Genomic DNA, 22,606 nt, shown 5'->3' with positions numbered 1-22,606 from the left:
GACTAAAAGTATAATGAGCATATCACTCTGATAATCATTTAGAAATTTCTTCAGTTCAGTTGCTCAGTCATATCCAACTCTTTGCAACCCCATGGACTGCAGCTTGCCAGACTTCCCTGTCCATCACCAACTCCCAGAGCTTGCTCAAACTCATGTCCACTGAGTCAGTAATGCCATCCAACCGTCTATTGGATGTCGTTCCCTTCTCCTGCCTTCAGTCTTCCCCAGCATCAGGGCCTTTTCCAGTGAGTCAGTTCTTCACATCAGGTGGTTAAAGTATTAAAGTTCCAGCTTCAGCATCAGTCCTTCCAATGAATATTCAGGACTGATTTCCTTTAGGATTGACTAGTTTGGTCTCCTTGCAGTCCAAGGGACTCAAAAGAAGAATCTTCTCCAAAGCATCAGTTCGTTGCTCAGCTTTCTTTATGGTCCAACTCTCACATCCATACATGACTACTGGAAAAACCATAGCTTTGACTAGATGGACCTGTGTCAGCAAAGGAGTGTCTCTTCTTTTTAATATGATGTCTAGCTTTGTCATAGCTTTTCTTCCAAGGAGTAAGCGTCTTTTAATTTCATGGCTGCAGTGATTTTGGAGCCCAAGAAAATAAAGTCTGTCACTGATCCATCGTGGTGTCATCTGCATATGTGAGTTTATTGACATTTCTCCCAGCAATCTTGATTCCAGCTTGTGCTTTATCCAGCCCAGCATTTTGCATGATATACTCTTCATATAAGTTAAATAAGCAAGGTGACAATATACAGCCTTGACATACTCCTTTCCCAATTTGGAACCAGTCTGTTGGTCCATGTCTGGTTCTAACTGTTGCTTCTTGATGTGCATACAGATTTCTTAGGAGGTAGGTATGGTTGGCAGAGGTATTTCCATCTCTTGAAGAATTTTTCCACAATTTGTTGTGATCCACAGAGTCAAAGGCTTTGGTGTAGTCAATAAAGCAGAAGCAGATGTTTTTCTGGAACTCTCTTGCTTTTTCTATCCAATGGATACTTACCGGCAATTTGATCTCTGGTTCCTCTACCTTTTCTAAATCCAGCCTGAACATCTGGAAGTTCTCAGTTCATGTACTGTTGAAGCCTGGCTTGGAGAATTCTGAGCATTACTCTGCTAGCGTGTGAGATGAGTGCAATTGTGTGGTAGTTTGAGCATTCTTTGGCATTGCCTTTCTTTGGGATTGGAATGAAAACTGACCTTTTCCAGTCCTGTGGCCATTGCTGAGTTTCCAAATTTCCTGGCATACTGAGTGCAGCACTTTCACAGCATCATCTTTTAGGATCTGAAATAGCTCAACTGGAATTCCATCACCTCCATTAGCTTTGTTCATACTGATGCTTCCTAAAGCCGACTTGACTTCAGTTGCAGGATATCTGGCTCTAGGTGAGTGATCACACCATCATGGTTATCTAGGTCATTAATATATTTTTTGTGTAATTCTTCTGTGTATTCTTGCCACCTCTTGTTAGGTCCATACCATTTCTGTCCTTTATGCAAGAAATTTCTTACAACAGTGTAAATCAAATGTTATTTTTCTTAAGATTTGTAACTTCTTGGAAAGATACAAGAAAAGTACCAAAAAACTTTAGGTAAACTCTACACCCATCCAGTATTGTAGTTTTAGAGGAAAATACTTACTCTTATATTTGGGATGCAGTAATTTCCTTCCCAGGTATAAAACAACAGCCATTACCACCATATAGTTAATTATTGAGCCAACACGAGATGGGTAAGCGATGACAAACAGGCCAAGCACATCAAAGAAGACCATGTTTCCATGTTGATACTTAGAAGAAGAAGCCAACATATCAGATGTAGCTAGATATTTAAGAACTGCTAAAATGTTGTCACCTATTAGTAAAAAGAAATGAAAGGTAACAACATTGAATAAACCATCCACTGCTGGAGTCAAGGAGTACCTAGAAAGACTATGGACAGAAACAGCTTTCTAACCATCCTACTGCTCGCCCCAGTTTTTCTTGCTAACTATCTTTTATAAGGTCCATGCCCTATGTGCTGTTTCTTCTCTGCTTTGAAGCTCAGTGACCTGGTCTTCATCCTTTCTCTTCTACTTATTATAGCTACTCCCTGATCAACTGTACCCTTGCTGGTGACAAACCCAACAGCTATTTCTCAGTCTCTATTCATTTAATATATACTTCACATAGCAGACACTGCTCTGACATAGAAATTCAGTGGGGAACCGAGAACCTCAAGAAGCCCACAGACACCAAACAAGTTATTACACATGTATTAAGAATTAACAAGGACTTCTCTGCTGGTCGAGTGGTTAAGAATCCACCTTGCAATTCAAGGCATACAGGTTCAACCCCTGTTCAGGGAACTAAGGTCACACATGCCATGGGGCAACTAAGTCCTCATGCCCACTCTACTGAGCCCATGCTCTGGAGCCTGCACCCACAAGCCTGCATGCCCCAATGAAAGATCCTGTGTGCCACAATTAAAACCCGATGCAGCCAGATAAGTACATATTAAAAATAATAAGGAACGTCAGTAATACCTCAATTAAAAAAAGACAGTATGGAGAAAGTGCCCTAAGAACATATCAGGGAGACTAGTGGAGTTGGAGAAATCAGGGAAGCACCTGAGAAGTGAATTTCTAGCTAAAGGATGGATAGGAGCTACGACAGGGAAGAGATTTTGTTTAGAGACCTGTGTAGATAAAGGCCCCAAGGAGGGGGAAAATGTCCAGAATGGGGAGCGAGAGTATTTTGCAATGAAGCTGGAGAGTAGGCTGAGTCATTGTCAGGCAGAAGCTGGCACCTCAGAGGCCGTCATAAGTATCTGTTACATCAATCAGTGACTGAGTTTAAACTATAATGAAGAATTATAAGAAGCTTTGAATGGCTGGCATATCTTCTGATGCTCATTCCATCCTGGACTTCCTCTTCTTTTCACTGAGGACACCACACTGTCTCACTGTGGGATTTCTCTCATTGGCTTTCCTGCCGCCTTCAAATGCATCTCCCCCTAAGCTCAGGTTTGTTTCACTCTCCCAAAAACCATTTCCATTCTCCAGACGTCTGTGGTTTTGACTGTGCCTTTCATTTCCAAACCCAGATACCCAGTTCTGCCATGGTCTCTAATGGTGCATCTGCGTTTTCATCTGGTCAGTTCACAGACGCCCTCTGTCTCGTGTCTGACAGAGTTCACAGCCTTGTGCCCTCCTCACTACTGTTCTCAGAGGCTTGACCCTCTGAGGTCTTCCTTGCTGCCATCCATCCGATGCATCCCTGCTATGTAACCTATCAAGTCTTGTTGAGTTTTCATTCAAAATGTAGTTTTCCACCCTTGCTTTCATGTCTGTCTTTTGCCAGCACTACAGTCTAGGTCTTCGTATGCCACACTAAAATTACTGTTGGAACAGTCCTGACTCTTGGCTCTCTCCCCTTCTCTCCCATACACTCCATACTGCATCACCAGACTGACAGCTTTTTAAACCATCATTCATTCACATATGCAGGCCTTTAATGATCTCTTATTCCTACAGCATCCGCTTGCTGACTTTTAAAGCCATCTACAGCTTTCTCTACCCCCATACATCTCTGCCTCATTTCCCTCTATGTCTGAAAAATGCAACCTCCATTCACACTGTAGTCTAACAGTCCTCGGCCCAAACAATCCCTACTCACGCAGAGCTCTTACTCGAACAGGCTCTTTCCCACTGTGCCAGATCCCAACTCTTTGCAAGGCTCAGCCTCAGACTCACTTCCCCTGACTACTACTGATGTCACTGGAAAACATTTTAACTCCCCTGTCCTGACACCTGTCCTATATAACTGGCTCACCTGTCCTCACCACACAACCTTGGATCAGTGTAACTTTTCCATACCTGGGCAAGTTGCCGAATATGTGTTTGTGCCACCTCCAATGTACAGCTTCCATTTTGGCTACACTCTGAATACTCAGCAATGTTTTCATAACTCTAGGTCAACTCCCTTTCAAATTCCTCATAATAAATAGTTTTAGGTTCTTAACTGCTAAACTAGACTTTGAGGCTAAAGTTCAAAGCCTCATCTAACTCCAAAGCCCCACTTCATTCACACCATACACTGCCTCCCTAATGCACAGGACAGAGTATCTATAGGCTCACAGGTCATCCATAATATTCCATCTTAATATCAAAAGTCTAAATGAGAATACCAACCTGCTCTCTGAATGGAATCTGTTAGAATTCTGTCCGCTGTGTCATACTTGGTGTGATAAATGTATCCATTCTCAATAAAAGCTAAGTCTATTCCTAAGACATACAGGAAAAAAAAAAAAGAAGTCATTTTACTTTAAAGATTGACATCAATTTAAGGCCTCTTTGTTTAATGTATTAAATTCCTAAAAGACATCCAAGCAGTAGCATGACTGCTTTGTCACATTCAAGAAGGAATGATGAAATTCTCACAGAACCTATAGCTATGGTACATAATTCAATATATAATGACTGGGGCATTACAAGTCACACAGCAAGGAGTAGGAATACTGGCATGGGAGGTCATCAAAACTTTACCATCTACATCCTTGCCAGGCCAGAGCCAAATTTTAACTTTAAATAAGCTGTACAAGTCCCCAGGGCAGTTGGCAAAGCAAGGTAACAATGAAAAAGATCCCTGAAGGATCTATTACCATCTTTGGGGAATGAAGTGCTAAACAGTTCTCCCCTGTTCTTTTGTCACATTGTGGGCCAAGATGACATGTTCTAAAAAAAGGAAGCATTTGAAGTAAATTGGAGTTTAAAAGAAAAGGAGACTATCAGGAACTCTCTTTCAGTGAGTCAGTACATATAGTTCTCGCATAAAAATCTGCTCTCAGAAAATGCTGCTTACTCACAAACTTCCACAAAGTAAGACTTGTTTTTAATTAATCATTGTCACAGAAAAGTCCATAATAATTGACAATACCTGGAATGTTCCCAAAATCCCTGTAGATCCGGAAGTCAGTATCTGAAGGAATGATTCCACTCTGGAAAACCTCCTGAGCCACCACCGAAGCAAATGGGTGTTTAGCTGCTGAGACATAAGCTTGGACCAACCAAGGATTTTCAGGACCTGAAATGAAACATGACAACAATATGAGGTTAATCTGGAATTTTTTAACATACATAAAATAGTTACTATGGTGATCTGGGGAGATAGGTCAAGAGTTTCATTTTTTTAATCTTCTATATTTTCCAACATTTCTTTGATAAACGTATATGATTATTTTAAATGAAAAATAATCTTGTGGAAAACAAAATTGCTTTTAATAATAAGATAACAGCAATATAAAAAGTTTAAGTTTAAAAATGAAAAACCACTCACAAGACCATCATCCGAAGATAACTATTATCATTTTTATGTCTTCAACTTATGTATGACTTATAAATGTATGTGTGTACACAGATGTACTGATAGGGTATGTATAATCTTTACATTTCTCTTTCACTCAGATATGCGGATGACACCACCCTTATGGCAGAAAGTGAAGAGGAGCTAAAAAGCCTCTTGATGAAAGTGAAAGAGGAGAGCGAAAAAGTTGGCTTAAAGCTCAACATTCAGAAAACGAAGATCATGGCATCTGGCCCCATCACTTCATGGGAAATAGATGGGGAAACAGTAGAAACAGTGTCAGACTTTATTTTGGGGGGCTCCAAAATCACTGCAGATGGTGACTGCAGCCATGAAATTAAAAGACGCTTACTCCTTGGAAGAAAAGTTATGACCAACCTAGATAGCATATTCAAAAGCAGAGACATTACTTTGCCGTCTAGTCAAGGCTATGGTTTTCCCAGTGGTCATGTATGGATGTGAGAGTTGGACTGTGAAGAAGGCTGAGTGCCGAAGAATTGATGCTTTTGAACTGTGGTGTTGGAGAAGACTCTTGAGAGTCCCTTGGACTGCAAGGAGATCCAATCAGTCCATTCTAAAGGAGATCAGCCTTGGGATTTCTTTGGAAGGAATGATGCTAAAGCTGAAACTCCAGTACTTTGGCCACCTCATGTGAAGAGTTGACTCATTGGAAAAGACTCTGATGCTGGGAGGGATTGGGGGCAGGAGGAGAAGAGAACGTCAGAGGATGAGATGGCTGGATGGCATCACGGACTCGTGGACGTGAGTCTGAGTGAACTCCGGGAGCTGGTTATGGACAGGGAGGCCTGGCGTGCTGCGATTAATGGGGTTGCAAAGAGTCGGACACGACTGAGCGACTAAACCGAACTGAACTAACACTGTACTAAACATATTCCTATGTTGCTAGTTATTACAATGATTATTTAAGATATCACAATGATCATGGTCCAGTGGTTAAGAATCCACCTTTCAATACAGGAGATGCAGGTTCCATGATCAGGAACTGAGCTCCCACATGCTGCAGGGCAACTAAGCCCATACACGACAACTAGAGAGCCTGCACGTTGCAGTGAAAAGATGCTGCCTGCCACAACTAAGACCCAAAGCAGCCAAATAATTTTTAAGTGATCATTTTAATAACTGCATAATTACTGAATATACCATAAAGTTCCTTATTATTACACATAACTTTTATCATTAATTCCACATTAACATCTCCATGCATATACAGTTTTCAAATATAGGAGTTTTTTCTTTCGGATAGCAAGATAAATTATATTACTGTCCCCGATTATTCACTCTTCCCTCTCACATAACTTGCAGTGCCTCCTGTGGAAGCAGCACATACATGAATTGCTTCAGCCAACTGACTGTGAATGGGAGAGACACGGACCCTGAAGAGCCATCACATGGTCCACCTCTCCCGTTAACTTTGGCCCTGAGATCGCTATGTCCCTGATGGGGCTTCTTCAGCCTGGATCCCAGGATGAATAAGACACATGGAACATCATAACCATGGGACGTAGCTACAATTACCCAGGAACCAGAATGTAACATGAGCAACAAATAAACCTTTGCTGTTGTAATCCACTGAGATTCAGGGGTTGCATATTACAACTAAATTTAGCAAAAAGTTATCTGATGTTGACAGATCAAGTAACTCCGTTTCAGAGAATCCAAGAATATTAACATTTTTATAACTTTATAACCAGATAATCATTTGCTTTCCTACTGGAAAAAAAAAAAACCATAAATGGTGGAGGATAGAAGGGGTGAAGGAACACTACAGAATCAGATACCTAGGTGACCCAGATACTGGAGTTACCAGGCATGAATTTTAAAATAAATGTTAATTATTCAAAAACACAGATGACAGCAAGGGTATCACTAGACAAGTACACACTATTAACAAAGACAGAGTGTGTCAAATAGAAACCCTAGAACTGAAAATAATAATGCCTTAAGAATTTTCATACATACACAGCTTAATACAAAGGTAAAAACAGCAGAAGAAAAATCACAGATCTGGAGAATTAAAGCACAAAAGGAAACAGGGATAGAAAACTCAAAAATGCTTATAAGACATATGGGATAGAGTGAAAAGGTCTAACATGAGTAACTGGAATCCCAGAGGAAAGGGAGGATGGGAATCAAAGCAATGTTTAAAAGAAGTTAAGGCAAATAATTTCTGAAAACTTACAGGAAACACCACCAAGCTGTGAAATCAAAAGGCCCTAGAAAGTCCAAACAAGATAAAGAAAAACATACTCAGCATCAGGCTCTTTGCTTTTGAATACCATTATCCACTAAAAGAACCAGTTCTCCCTAGAAATATGCCCAATTCCAAATCTGAGGCTAGGAAAATACTCAAAAGTGGAAGCATCTTGTGCCAGAAAGGAAGTGCTCAAACACGTCAGAGATGTGTCAAAAGGACAGGCACCAGCTGAAGGGGCTGCCACTGGCCTGAACGGGATCAAGTCTTGCATTACAATGGTTAGAATATAAAATCCCTAAAATAAAACACATGAAAAATACTGAAATAAACACACACACATAAGGGAGAAGCCTTACAAGGAGCTGAGAGAAGAAGAGAAGTGAAAGGCAAACAAGGAAAGGAAAGATATACCCAACTGAATGCAGAGTTCCAGAGAATAGCAAGGAGAACTGAGAAAGCCTTCTTAAGTGAACAGTGCAAAGAAATAAGAGGAAAACAACAGAATGGGGAAGACTACAGATCCCATCAAGAAAACTGGAGATGCCAAGGGAACGTTTCATGCAAAGATGGGCATGATAAAGGACAGAAATGGCAAGGACCTAACAGAAGCAGAGGATGTGGCAAGAGTAAACAGAAGAACTATGCAAAAAAAGTCTTAATGACACAGATAAACACAGTGGTATGGTTACTCACCTAGAGCCAGACATCCTGGACTACAAAGTCAAGCGGGCCTTAGAAAGCATTACTACAAATAAAGCTACTGGAGGTGGTGGAATTCCAACTGAGCTAATTAAAATCCTAAAAGATGATGCTCTTAAAGTACTGCACTCAACAAGTTAGTAAATTTGGAAAACTCAGCAGTGGCCACAGGACTGGAAAAGGTCAGTTTTCATTCCAATTCCAAGAAGAGCAAAGCCAAAGAATGTTCAAACTACCACACAACTGCACTCATTTCATATGCTAGCAAAGTAATGCTCAAAATCCTTCAAGCTGGGTTTCAACAGTACATGAACTGAGAACTTCGAGATGTACAAGCTGGATTTAGAAAAGCTTGAGGAGCCAGAGATCAAGTTGCAACATCCGTTGGATCATAGAAAAAGCAAGGGAATACGAAAAGACATCTCCTTCTACTTCATTCACTACGCCAAAGCCTTTGACTGTGTGGATCACAACAAACTGTGGAAAAATTCTTCAAGAGATGGGAATACCAGAACACATTACCTGTCACCTGTGAAACCTGTATGAAGGACAAGAAGCAACAGTTAGAACTGGACATGGAACAATGGACTGGTTCAAACTTGAGAACAGAGTATGTCAAAGCTATATGTTGTCACCCTGTTTATTTAACTTATATGTAGAGAATATGAGAAATGGTGGGCTGGAATCACAAGCTGGAATGAAGACTTCTGGGAGAAATATTAACCACCTCAGATATGCAGAAGATACCACTCTAATGGCAGAAAACAAAGAGAAACTAAAGAGCCTCTTAATGAGGATGAAAAAGGAGAGTGAAAAAGCTGGCTTCAAACTAAACATTCAAACAGCAAAGATCATGGCATCTGGTCCTATCACTTTCATGGCAAACAGACGGGGGACAAAGTGAAAACAGTGGCAGATTTTATTTTCTTGGGATCCAAAATCAGTGTGGACAGTGACTGCAGCCAGGAAATTAAAAAGACGCTTGCTCCTTGGAAGAAGAGCCATGACAAACACAGACAGTGTATTAAAAAGGGACATCACTTTGCCAACAAAAGTCCGTAAAGTCAAAGCTATGCTTTTCCCAGTAGTAATATATGATGTGAAAGTTGGACCATAAAGAAGGCTGAGCACCGAAGAATTGATACATTCAATTGTGGAGCTGGAGAAGACTCTGAATTCAGAGTCCCTTGGACAGCATGGAGATCAATCAATCCTAAAGGAAATCAACCCTGAATATTCACTAGAAGGACTGATGCTGAGGCTGAAGCTCCAATACTCTGGCCACCTGATGCAAAGAGCTGACTCACTGAAAAAGACTCTAATGTTGGGAAAGATTGAAGGCAGGAGGAGAAGGGGAAGACAGGATGAGATGGTTAGATGGCATCACTGACTCGATGGACATCTCGACGGACATGAGTTTGAGCAAGTTCTGGGAGTTGGTGACAGACAGGGAAGCCTGGCGTGCTGCAGTCCATGAGGTCGCAAACAGTTGGACACGACTGAGCGACTGAACTGGACTGGACTGTAGCCAGTCAATTGCTAATAAATTATTATTTGCTGTTTATTTTCCATGTATTTTAGACTATGGAGATGATGTTAGACAAAAAGCAAATTTAAGCAGTTTTCTTATTCGACTTCAAATGGGTCATAAAGCAGCACAGACAACTTACAACATCAACAATGCATCTGGCTCGGGAACTGCTAACGAGCGTACAGTACAGTGGTGGTTCAAGAAGTTTTGCAAAGGAGATGAGAGCCTTGAAAGTAAGAAGCATGGTGGCTGGCCATCAGAAGTTGACAACAACCATCTGAGAAGATCATTGAAAATCCTCTTATAACTACACAAGAAGTTGCCCAAGAACTCAATGTCAACCATTCTACAGTCATTTGGCATTTGAAGCAAATTGGAAAGGTGAAAAAGGTCAGTAATTGGGTGCCTCATGAGTTGACTGCATCTATTTCTGCTTTATTGACTATGCCAAAGCCTTTGACTGTGTGGATCACAACAAACTGTGGAAAATTCTTAAAGAGATGGGAATACCAGATCACCTGACCTGCCTCCTGAGAAATCTGTATGCAGGTCAGGAAGCAACAGTTAGAACTGGACATGGAACAACAGACTGGTTCCAAACAGGGAAAGGAGTATGTCAAGGTTGTATATTGTCACCCTGCTTATTTAACTTATATACAGAGTACATCATGAGAAACGCTGGGCTGGATGAAGCACAATCTGGAATCAAGATTGCCAGGAGAAATATCAATATCCTCAGATATGCAGATGACACCACCCTTATGGGAGAAAGTGAAGAAGAAATAAAGAGCCTCTTGATGAAAGTGAAGAGGACAGTGAAAAAGCTTAAAGTGTTGGCTTAAAGCTCAAAACTCAGAAAACTAAGATCATGGCATCTGCTCCCATCACTTCATGGCAAATAGATGGGAAAATGATGGAAACAGTGAGAGAGTTTATTTTGAGGGGCTCCAAAATCACTGCAGATGGTGACTGCAGCCATGAAATTAAAAGATGCTTGCTCCTTGGAAGAAAAGTTATGACCAGCCTAGAAGGCATATTAAAAAGCAGAGACATTACTTTGCCAACAAAGGTCCATCTAGTCAAAGCTATGGTTTTTCCAGTAGTCATGTATGGATGTGAGAGTTGGACTATAAAGACAGCTGAGCACTGAAGAATTGATGCTTTTGAACTGTGGTGTTGGTGAAGACTCTTGAGAGTCCCTTGGACTGCAAGGAGATCCAACCAGTCCATCCAAAAGGAAATCAATCCTGAATATTCATTGGAAGGACTGATGGTAGGCTGACACTCCAATACTTTGGGCTACCTGATGCAAATAACTGACTCATTGGAAAAGACCCTGATGTTGGGAAAGACTGAAGGCAGGAAAAGAAGGGGATGAAAGAGGATGAGATGGTTGGATGGTATCACGGACTCAGTTGACATGAGTCTGAGTAAACTCTGGAAGTTGGCTCTGGACAGGGAGGCCTGGCATGCTGCAGTCCTAGGGGTTGCAAATAGTTGGACATGACAGAGACTGAGCGAACTGAGTTGACTGCAAATCAGAAACGTCATTTTGAAATGTTGTCTTCTCTTATTCTGTACAACAGCAAAGAACAATTTCACAATCAGATTGTGACATGCAGCAAAAAGTGGATTTTATACTAACAGAGACAACCAGCTCAGTGGCTGGACCAAAACGAAGCTCTGAAGCACATCCCAAAGCCAAAGTTGCACCAAAAATAGGTCATGGTCACTGTTTGGTGGTCTGCTGCCTCTCTGATCCACTACAGTTCTGAATCCTAGCAAAACCATTACATCCGAGAAGTATGCTCAGCAAACTGATGAGATAACACCAAAAACTGCAATGTCTGCAGCTGGCACTGTTCAACAGAACAGGCCCAATTCTTCTCCACCACATCAGCTATCCACTCATTGCACAACCAACACTTCTAAAGTTGAACAAATTGGGTTACGAACTTTTGCCTCATTTGCCATATTCACCTGACCTTTTGAGAACGGCATGGACAGTATGGAAAGGCAAAATGATAGGATACTGAAAGAGGAACTCCCCAGGTCAGTAGGTGCCCAATATGCTACTGGAGATCAGTGGAGAGATAACTCCAGAAAGAATGAAGGGATGGAGCCAAAGCAAAAAAAAATACCCAGCTGTGGATGTGACTGGTGATAGAAGCAAGATCCAATGCTATAAAGAGCTATATTGCATAGGAAGCTAGAATGTCACGTCCATGAATCAAGGCAAATTGGAAGTGGTCAAACAAGAGATGGCAAGAGTGAACGTCGACATTCTAGGAATCAGCGAACTAAAATGGACTGGAATGGGTGAATTTAACTCAGATGACCATTATATCTACTACTGCGGGCAGGAATCCCTCAGAAGAAATGGAGTGGCCATCATGGTCAACAGAAGAGTCCAAAATGCAGTACTTGGATGCAATCTCAAAAACAACAGAATGATCTCTCTTCGTTTCCAAGGCAAACCATTCAATATCACAGTAATCCAAGTCTATGCCCCAACCAGTAACGCTGAAGAAGCTGAAGTTGAATGGTTCTATGGAGACCTACAAGACCTTTTAGAACTAACACCCCAAAAAGATGTCCTTTTCATTATAGGGGACTGGAATGCAAAAGTAGGAAGTCAAGAAACACCTGGAGTAACAGGCAAATTTGGCCTTGGAATGCAGAATGAAGCAGGGCAAAGACTAATAGAGTTTTGCCAAGAAAATGCACTGGTCATAGCCAACACCCTCTTCCAACAACACAAGAGAAGACTCTACACATGGACATCACCAAATGGTCAACACCGAAATCAGACTGATTATATTCTTTGCAGCCAAAGATGGAGAAGCTCTATACAGTCAATAAAAACAAGACCAGGAGCTGACTGTGGCTCAGATCATGAACTCCTTATTGCCAAATTCAGACTTAAATTGAAGAAAGTAGGGAAAACCGCTAGACCATTCAGGTAAGACCTAAATCAAATCCCTTATGATTATACAGTGGAAGTCAGAAATAGATTTAAGGGCCTAGATCTGATAGATAGAGTGCCTAAGAACTATGGAATGAGGTTCGTGGTTTTGTACAGGAGACAGGGATCAAGACCATCCCCATGGAAAAGAAATGCAAAAAAGCAAAATGGCTGTCTGGGGAGGCCTTACAAATGCCTGTGAAAAGAAGAGAAGCAAAAAGCAAAGGAGAAAAGCAAAGATATAAGCATCTGAATGCAGAGTTCCAAAGAATAGCAAGGAGAGATAAGAAAGCCTTCCTCAGGGATCATTGCAAAGAAATAGAGGAAAACAATAGAATGAGAAAACAGAGATCTCTTCAAGAAAATTAGAGGTACCAAGGGAACATTTCATGCAAAGATGGGCTCGATACAGGACAGAAATGTTGTGGACCTAACAGAAGCAGAAGATATTAAGAAGAGGTGGCAAGAATACACAGAAGAACTGTACAAAAAAGATCTTCACAACCTGGATAATCACGATGGTGTGATCACTCATCTAGAGCCAGACATCCTGGAATGTGAAGTCAAGTGGGCCTTAGAAAGCATCACTATGAACAAAGCTAGTGGAGGTGATGGAATTCCAGTTGAGCTGCTTCAAATCCTGAAAGATGATGCTGTGAAAGTGCTGCACTCAATATGCCAGCAAATTTGGAAAACTCAGCAGTGGCCGCAGGACTGGAAAAGGTCAGTTTTCATTCCAATCCCAAAGAAAGGCAATGCCAAAGAATGCTCAAACTACTGCACAATTGCACTCATCTCACATGCTAGTAAAGTAATGCTCAAAATTCTCCAAGCCAGGCTTCAGCACTGTTCAGTGAACCATGAACTCCCTGATGTTCAAGCTGGTTTTAGAAAAGGCAGAGGAACCAGAGATCAAATTGCCAACATCTGCTGGATCATGGAAAAAGCAAGAGAGTTCCAGAAAAACATCTATTTCTGCTTTATTGACTATGCCAAAGCCTTTGACTGTGTGGATCACAACAAACTGTGGAAAATTCTGAAAGAGATGGGAATACCAGACCACCTGACCTGCCTCTTGAGAAATCTGTATGCAGGTCAGGAAGCAACAGTTAGAACTGGACATGGAACAACAGACTGGTTCCAAATAGGAAAAGAAGTACGTCAAGGCTGTATATTGTCACCCTGCTTCTTTAACTTCTATGCAGAGTACATCATGAGAAACGCTGGACTGGAAGAAACACAAGCTGGAATCAAGATTGCCAGGAGAAATATCAATAACCTCAGATATGCAGATGACACCACCCTTATGGCAGAAAGTGAAGAGGAGCTAAAAAGCCTCTTGATGAAAGTGAAAGAGGAGAGTGAAAAAGTTGGCTTAAAGCTCAACATTCAGAAAACGAAGATCATGGCATCTGGTCCCATCACTTCATGGGAAATAGATGGGGAAACAGTGGAAACAGTGTCAGACTTTTTTTTTTGGGGGGGGGGGCTCCAAAAATCACTGCAGATGGTGACTGCAACCATGAAATTAAAAGATGCTTACTCCTTGGAAGAAAAGTTATGACCAACCTAGATAGCATATTCAAAAGCAGAGACATTACTTTGCTGACTAAGGTCCGTCTAGTCAAGGCTATGGTTTTCCCAGTGGTCATGTATGGATGTGAGAGTTGGACTGTGAAGAAGGCTGAGCGCTGAAGAATTGATGCGTTTGAACTGTGGTGTTGGGGAAGACTCTTGAGAGTCCCTTGGACTGCAAGGAGATCCAACCAGTCCATTCTGAAGGAGATCAGCCCTGGGATTTCTTTGGAAGGAATGATGCTAAAGCTGAAACTCTAGTACTTTGGCCACCTCATGTGAAGAGTTGACTCATTGGAAAAGACTCTGATGCTGGGAGGGATTGGGGGCAGGAGGAGAAGGGGATGACCGAGGATGAGATGGCTGGATGGCATCACGGACTCGATGGACATGAGTCTGAGCAAACTCCAGGAGTTGGTGATGGACAGGGAAGCCTGGCGTGCTGCGATTCATGGGGTCGCAAAGAGTCGGACATGACTGAGCAACTGAACTGAACTGAACCACTTCTTCAAGCATCTCAACAACTTTTTGCATCGAAAATGCTTCCACAACCAGGAGTACACAGAAAATGCTTTCCAAGAGTTTGCTGAATTCAAAAGAGCAGATTTTTATGCTACGGGAATAAACTTATTTCCTGTTGGCAAAAATGTATTGACTGTGATGGTTCCTGTTTTATTAATAAAGATGTGTTTCAGCCTAATTATACTGATTTAAAATTCAGGGTCTGAAACCACCGTTACCTCTGCACCAATCCAGTATTTGAGAAAGGGCAGGTGGAAAACTTCTGGGAGCGTGTGGCCAGAGTCTATCCTCTTTGACATATTGAAGTTAGATGTGTATTGACTTTATAATAATTATGTTCACACATAATTTTTTACTTGTGTGTTATGTAATGATTGTGATATATCAAAATATCTCTGCTGTTTGATCCTGAATTGGAACTCAGATTAAAAACAGCTAAAATGTTATCAGAACAATAGAAATCTGAATATGCAGTTTATTCACTGACAGTTTTATATTCATATCATATTTCTGAATATAATAAATGTACTATTATTGAAGGAACATAAACCATGTTCTTTATATCCTGAGATGATTACATTGAGATTTTCAACTGAGATGGTAATGTGATGAACTACACAGAGTGACTTTCAAATATTAAACCGTCTTCATATACTATTAGTAAAAAATCAGGATATATGATCATTCCACAAAACCAGATGTATTTCTATACACCAGTGAGCTACCAGAAAAAGAAATTTAGAGAACAATCCCATTTCCAACTGTATTAAAAAGAATAAAATACCAAGGAACAAATTAACCAAGGAGGTGAAAGACACATACACTGAAAACTTTAAGACACTGATAAGAGAAACTGAAGATAACACAAATAAATGGAAGAAATTGTGTGCTCATAAATTAGCTAAGTGCAGAGTTCCAGAGAACAGCAAAAAGAGACAAGAAGGCCTTCTTCAATGAATACAAAGAAATAGAGGAAAACAACAGTAAGGGTAAGACTAGAGACCTCATCAAGAAAACTGGAAATATCAAAGTAACATTTCTTCCAAAGATGGACACAATAAAGGATAGAAACTGTAAAGACCTAATAGAAGCAGAAGAGATTGAAAATATCTGGAAAGAATACACAGAACTGTACAAAAAGATCTTAATGACCCAGATCACCTCATTGGTGTAGTCTGTCATTCAGAGCCAGACATTCTGGAGTGTAAAGTCAAGTGGGACGTAGGAAACACTACTGTCAATAAAGCTTGGAGGAGATGGAATTCCAGCAGAGCTATTTAAAATCCTAAAAGATGATGCTATTAAAGTGCTGCACTCAAAATGTCATCAAATTTGGAAAACCCAGCAGTGTCCACAGGACTAGAAAAGGTCAATCCTCATCCCAATTCCCAAGAAGAGCAGCACTAAAGAATGTTCAAACCACTGGACAACTGCACTCATCTCCCAAGCAAGTAAGGTTATGCTCAAATTCCTCCAAGATAGGGTTCAGCATTACATGAACCGAGAACTTCCAGATGTTCAAGCTGGGTTTAGAAAAGGCAGAGGAACCAGAGATAGATTTGCCAATATTCGATGGATCATAGAGAAAGCAAGGGAATTCCATAAAAACATCTACTTCTGCTTTACTGACTATGCTAAAGCCTTTGACTGTGTGGATCATAACAAACTGGAAAATTTTTAAAGAGACAAGAATACCAGACCATCTTACCTGTTTCCTGAGAAACCTGTATGCAGGTCAAGAAGCAATAGTTAGAACCTTATATGGAACAATGGACTGGTTCAGGATTGAGAAAGAGTATGTCAAGGCTGTTTATTGTCACCCTATTTAAGTTATATGCAGAGCACATCATGCAAAATGCCAGGCTGGATGAGTTACAAGCTGGAATCAAGATGGGCAGGAGAAATATCAACAACCTCAGATATGTAGATGATACCACTCTAATGGCACAAAGCAAAGAGAAACTAAAGAGTCTCTTAACGAGGATGAACGAGGAGAGTGAAAAAGCTGACTTAAAACTCTATTTAAAAAACTAAGATCATGGCATCTGGTCCCACCAGTTCAGTTCAGTTCAGTCGCTCAGTCATGTCCGACTCTGCAACCCCATGAATCGCAGCACGCAAAGCCTCCCTGTCCATCACCATCTCCCGGAGTTCACTCAGACTCACATCCATCGAATCCGTGATGCCATCCAGCCATCTCATCCTCAGTCGTCCTCTTCTCCTCCTGCCCCAATCCCTCCCAGCATCAGAGTCTTTTCCAATGAGTCAACTCTTCGCATGAGGTGGCCAAAGTACTAGAGTTTCAGCTTTAGCATCATTCCTTCCAAAGAAATCCCAGGGTTGATCTCCTTCAGAATGGACTGGTTGGATCTCCTTGCAGTCCAAGGCACTCTCAAGAGTCTTCTCCTACACCACACTTCAAAAGCATCAATTCTTCAGCGCTCAGCCTTCTTCACAGTCCAACTCTCACATCCATACATGACCACTGGGAAAACCATAGCCTTGACTAGACGGACCTTAGTCAGCAAAGTAATGTCTCTGCTTTTGAATATACTATCTAGGTTGGTCATAACTTTTCTTCCAAGGAGTAAGCATCTTTTAATTTCATGGCTGCAGTCACCATCTGCAGTGATTTTGGAGCCCAAAAAAATAAAGTCTGACACTGCTTCCACTGTTTCCCCATCTATTTCCCATGAAATGATGGGACCAGATGCCATGATCTTCGTTTTCTGAATGTTGAGCTTTAAGCCAACTTTTTCACTCTCCTCTTTCACTTTCATCAAGAGGCTTTTTAGCTCCTCTTCACTTTCTGCCATAAGGGTGGTGTCATCTGCATATCTGAGGTTATTGATATTTCTCCTGGCAATCTTGATTCCAGCTTGTGTTTCTTCCAGTCCAGCATTTCTCATGATGTACTCTGCATAGAAATTAAATAAGCAGGGTGACAATATACAGCCTTGACGCACTCCTTTTCCTATTTGGAACCAGTCTGTTGTTCCATGTCCAGTTCTAACTGTTGCTTCCTGACCTGCATACAGATTTCTCAAGAGGCAGGTCAGGTGGTCTGGTATTCCCATCTCTTTCAGAATTTTCCACAGTTTGTTGTGATCCACACAGTCAAAGGCTTTGGCATAGTCAATAAAGCAGAAATAGATGTTTTTCTGGAACTCTCTTGCTTTTTCCATGATCCAGCAGATGTTGGCAATTTGATCTCTGGTTCCTCTGCCTTTTCTAAAACCAGCTTGAACATCAGGGAGTTCGTGGTTCACTGAACAGTGCTGAAGCCTGGCTTGGAGAATTTTGAGCATTACTTTACTAGCATGTGAGATGAGTGCAATTGTGCAGTAGTTTGAGCATTCTTTGGCATTGCCTTTCTTTGGGATTGGAATGAAAACTGACCTTTTCCAGTCCTGCGGCCGCTGCTGAGTTTTCCAAATTTGCTGGCATATTGAGTGCAGCACTTTCACAGCATCATCTTTCAGGATTTGAAGCAGCTCAACTGGAATTCCATCACCTCTACTAGCTTTGTTCATAATGATGCTTTCTAAGGCCCACTTGACTTCACATTCCAAGATGTCTGGCTCTAGATGAGTGATCACATCATCATGATTATCTGGGTCGTGAAGATCTTTTTTGTACAGTTCTTCCGTGTATTCTTGCCACCTCTCCTTAATATCTTCTGCTTCTGTAAGGTCCATCACTTCATGGCAAATAGAAGGGGAAAAGGTGGAAGCAATGACAGATTTCCTCTCCTTGGAATCTAAAATCACTGCGGATGGTGACTGCAGCAATGAAATTATAAGAAAATTGCTTCTTGGCTGGAAAGCTATGACAAACATATACAATGTGTTAAAAAGCAAAGACATCACTTCACCAACAAGGGTCCGTATAGGCAAGTTTACAGTCTTTCCAGTAGTCACTAACACTGTGAGAACTGGACAATAAAGAAGGCAGAGCACCGAAAAATAGATGCTTTCGAACTGTGGTGCTGGAGAAGACTCTTGAGAGTTCCTTGGAAAGCAAGGAGATCAAACCAGTCACTCTTACAGGAAATCAACCCTGAATACTCTTTGGAAGGACTGATGCTAAAGCTGAAGCTGCAATACTTTGGCCACCTGATGCAAACAGCCAACTCATTGGAAAAGTCCCTGATACTGGGAAAGATTGAAGGCAGAAAGAGAAGATGGCAACAGAGGATGAGATGGGTTAGGTGCCATCACTGATTCACTGGACATGAACTTAGGAAAATTCTGGGAGACAATGAGGGACAGGAAGACTGGCGTGCTGCAGTCCATGGGGTCCCGAAGAGTCACACACAACTTGGCAACTGAACAACAACATAGATTAGAAAAACTAATATTGGTAAATATCCATGCTACACTAGGTAATCTATAGATTCAATGTAATCCCTATCAAAATGCCAATGGCATTTCTCACAGAAATAGAACAATCCTAAAATTTGTATGAAACCATAAAAAACCCCAAATAGCCAAAGCAACTTTAAGCAAGAAGAGTAAAGCTGGAGACATCACACTTCTTGATTGCAAACTGTATGACAAAGCTCTTGTTATGAAAACAGTATGATATTGGCATAAAAACAGAAACACAGATCAATGAAACAGAACAGAGAATTCAGAAGTAACTCCATACATGTATGGTCAATTAATTTACAACAAGGAGCCAAGAATATACAGTGGGTAAGGAACAGTTGGTATTGGGTATTGGGAAAACTGGACTGCCACACACAAAATAACAGAAGTGAACAACTATATTATACTATACACAAAATTAACTCAAAATGGGTTAACGATTGAATACATAAAACTGAAATCATACAATTCCAAGAAGAAAACATAGGTAGTGAGCTCCTTGACATTGGTCTTGGTGATGATGTTTTGGATTTCACCAAAGCGAAAAATAAACAAGCAGGGCTACATCAAACTAAAAAGACTCAGCACAGCAAAGAAAATCATCAACAAAATGAAAAGGCAGTGTACTGAATGAGAGAAAATATTTGTAAACCATATATATGATAAAGGGTTAATATCTAAACTATAAAGAATTCATACAAATTAAGAGCGAAATAAAAAATTCCAAACACTCTGATTAAAAAATGGTCACAGGACTTGAATAGACACTTGTCTAATGATGGTCTAACAGATGCCCAAGATGTACTTAAATGGTGCTCAACATCACTAATCATCAGGTATATGCAGATCCAAATCACAGTCACGGATCACTTCATACCTGTCAGCACGGCTGTTATCAAAAAGATAAGAAATAAGTGTTTGTAAGGATGTGGAGAAATGGGAATCCTGTGCACTGCTGGTGGGAAAGTAAATTGGTGCTTCCACTAGGGAAAACAGTATAGAAGTTTCTCAAAAAATTAAAAACTATATGATTCTACTTCTGGGCGCTTATCAAAAAAAAACAAAAACGAGCTCAAAAAGATATCTGCACCCCCATATGCACTGGAGCGTTATTTACAATAGCCAAGACATGGAAAGAACCTGCATCCATCAACAGACGCATGGATAAGGAAAATGTGTGTGTGTGTGTGTGTATACCCACACACACCCCCATTATCATATAGTTGCAAATTTTTTTCTTCCACACACACAGTGGAATATCATTCAGCCCATCCTAAATGAAGTAAGCCAGAAAGAGAAAGATAAACACCATTTGATCTCACATGGAATCCTGACCCGTCCCCTGAGAAAAGGACTTCATAGACACAGAGAACAGACTGTGGTTGCCAAATATGGGGGGAGGGGAATGGGGGAAATGGGTGAAGGTGGCCAAAAGGCACAAACTTCCAGTCATAAGTAAGTTGCGGGGACATAATGTGTGTACAGCATGGGGACTAAATTTAATAACACTGTATTGCATACCTGGAAGTTGCTAAGAGACTTGTGGACACAGCAGGGGAAGGAGAGAGTAGAATCAAGGGAGAGCAGCGCTGACACACATACACTGCCGTACGCAGAACAGCTGGTGGGCAGCTGCCGTGTTACACAGGAGCTCAGCTCAGCGCTCTGCCATGACCGAGGGGCGGGATGGGGTATGGGAGGTAGGCTCAACATGGGTATATGTATACTTACAGTTGATTCATGTTGTATAGCAGAAATTAACACAACACTGTCAGGCAATTATCTTCTGATTAATTTTTTTTTAATTTTAACAAAGTTGCTAAGAAAACAGATCTTAAACCTTCTCAACGTAAGGAAAAAATCTGCATCTGTATGGTAATGGATGTTAACTAGACTTATTGATGATCATTTTGCAACACATACAAATACTGGGTCACTATGCTGTACACCTGAAAGTTGACAAATCTTATATTCCTGAAATAAGCTCAACCTGGCTGGAAACATTATCTTTTTTGTATGTACACATACACATATAAATACACATATTGATACATGGCTGGATTCAGTTTGCTAATTGTTTCTTTAGGATTTTTTCATCCCAGCATGGCATTTGTTTACCAACACTATCTACCAAAGCTGAGACTACACACACCTATGACTCTGTAGTTTCACTAAGAAATGTGCATACACAAACATGTTTACTAAAGACACTCATTAGCGATGTTCATAAGACCACTCATAGGAGCCAAAGCCTAGAAACAATCTGACATCACCAGCAGAATGGATACCCTTGTCAATGGAGTATTATTTGGCAATGAAAAATAATGAACTAAATGTAACACAGATGAATCTTACGAACATAACACTGAGGAGAAAAAAAGGCCACACACAAAAGAAACACTATGTATGAGTCAATTTAAAGTTCAAACACAAGCAAGATTAAATCTACCAAGACACAAGTTAAAATAGAGTGATTCTGGGGAAGGAATGACTGAGAAGGGACCACAGCAGAGGCTTCTGGAAGCAACCAAAATATTCTCAATCTTGATCTGGGTTCTAGTTACATTACTTACTCAGTCTATAAAAATCCATTAAGCTGAGCATTCAGAGCTGTGTATTTTTCTTAGCTTATAATAAAAGATGAGATAGGGGCTTTCCTAATGGTCCAGTGGTTAAGAACCCACCTTCCAATTCAGGGGACTCAGGTTCAATCCCTGGTCAGGGAATTAAGATCCCACATGCCACGGACCATCTAAGCCTGCGGACAGTAACAGAAGATCCCATCTGCCACAACTAAGACCCAACACAGCCAATCAACCAATCAGTGATGAAATAGACACCTAAAGATAAAAGTTTAAGTTCATTTTATGCACTGTACCACAAAAACTTTTGAGAAAACCGTAAGATCCATCAACAGGAAAAGGTTTTGAGTAGCTGCTCCCTGGCCTTTGACCCTTTACAGATGCCGTGGCTGTACAGCAGTGCTCCAGCCCTACCCCAGGCTCTCACTGATTGTCCATGGAGGCCTACAGTACAGGTCACAGACAGGTCCAGTGATGGTGCAAAAGAGAAAACTGGAGAGACTGGGATGGGGAAGGCAGATGAGCTCCAGGCTAAGAGAGTCTCTGTGACATAAAAAAACGCAAAGTGAGCTCTTACACAAGAAATTACAGACTTGAGGTTTTTACTAAGTGGTTTTTCATCCTAAAAGGTACACACCAATACTAGTCCAATTTTACAGATAAGGAACTGAAGTATGGCGTGGCTGTATGACTTGTCCAAGGTTGCAATGCTACAGCGCTGAGATCTGAACTTGGATCAGCAGAATATAGAGCCTGTGCTCTTTATCACAACCTACCCTGCCTCCCACAGAAAGC

General features: G+C 41.0%; 1 protein-coding gene across 2 annotated transcripts in view; it reads right to left on the bottom strand.

The window, feature by feature from the left end:
• ERMP1 (endoplasmic reticulum metallopeptidase 1) overlaps window positions 1-22,606 on the bottom strand; it is a 58,831-nt gene that overhangs the window by 24,397 nt on the left and 11,828 nt on the right. For both annotated transcript variants that reach the window (XM_068974433.1, XM_068974434.1), the window contains exons 5-7: window positions 4,927-5,073; window positions 4,182-4,274; window positions 1,652-1,864 (exon numbers count right to left, since the gene is read on the bottom strand). In XM_068974433.1, the coding sequence (XP_068830534.1) occupies window positions 1,652-1,864; window positions 4,182-4,274; window positions 4,927-5,073 (453 nt within the window). The remainder of the gene's footprint in view (window positions 1-1,651; window positions 1,865-4,181; window positions 4,275-4,926; window positions 5,074-22,606) is intronic.

Source organism: Capricornis sumatraensis, chromosome 6 (genome assembly GCF_032405125.1).
Source record: "Capricornis sumatraensis isolate serow.1 chromosome 6, serow.2, whole genome shotgun sequence".
Lineage (NCBI taxonomy): Eukaryota > Metazoa > Chordata > Mammalia > Artiodactyla > Bovidae > Capricornis > Capricornis sumatraensis.
This window is presented reverse-complemented; position numbering and strand designations above follow the sequence as displayed.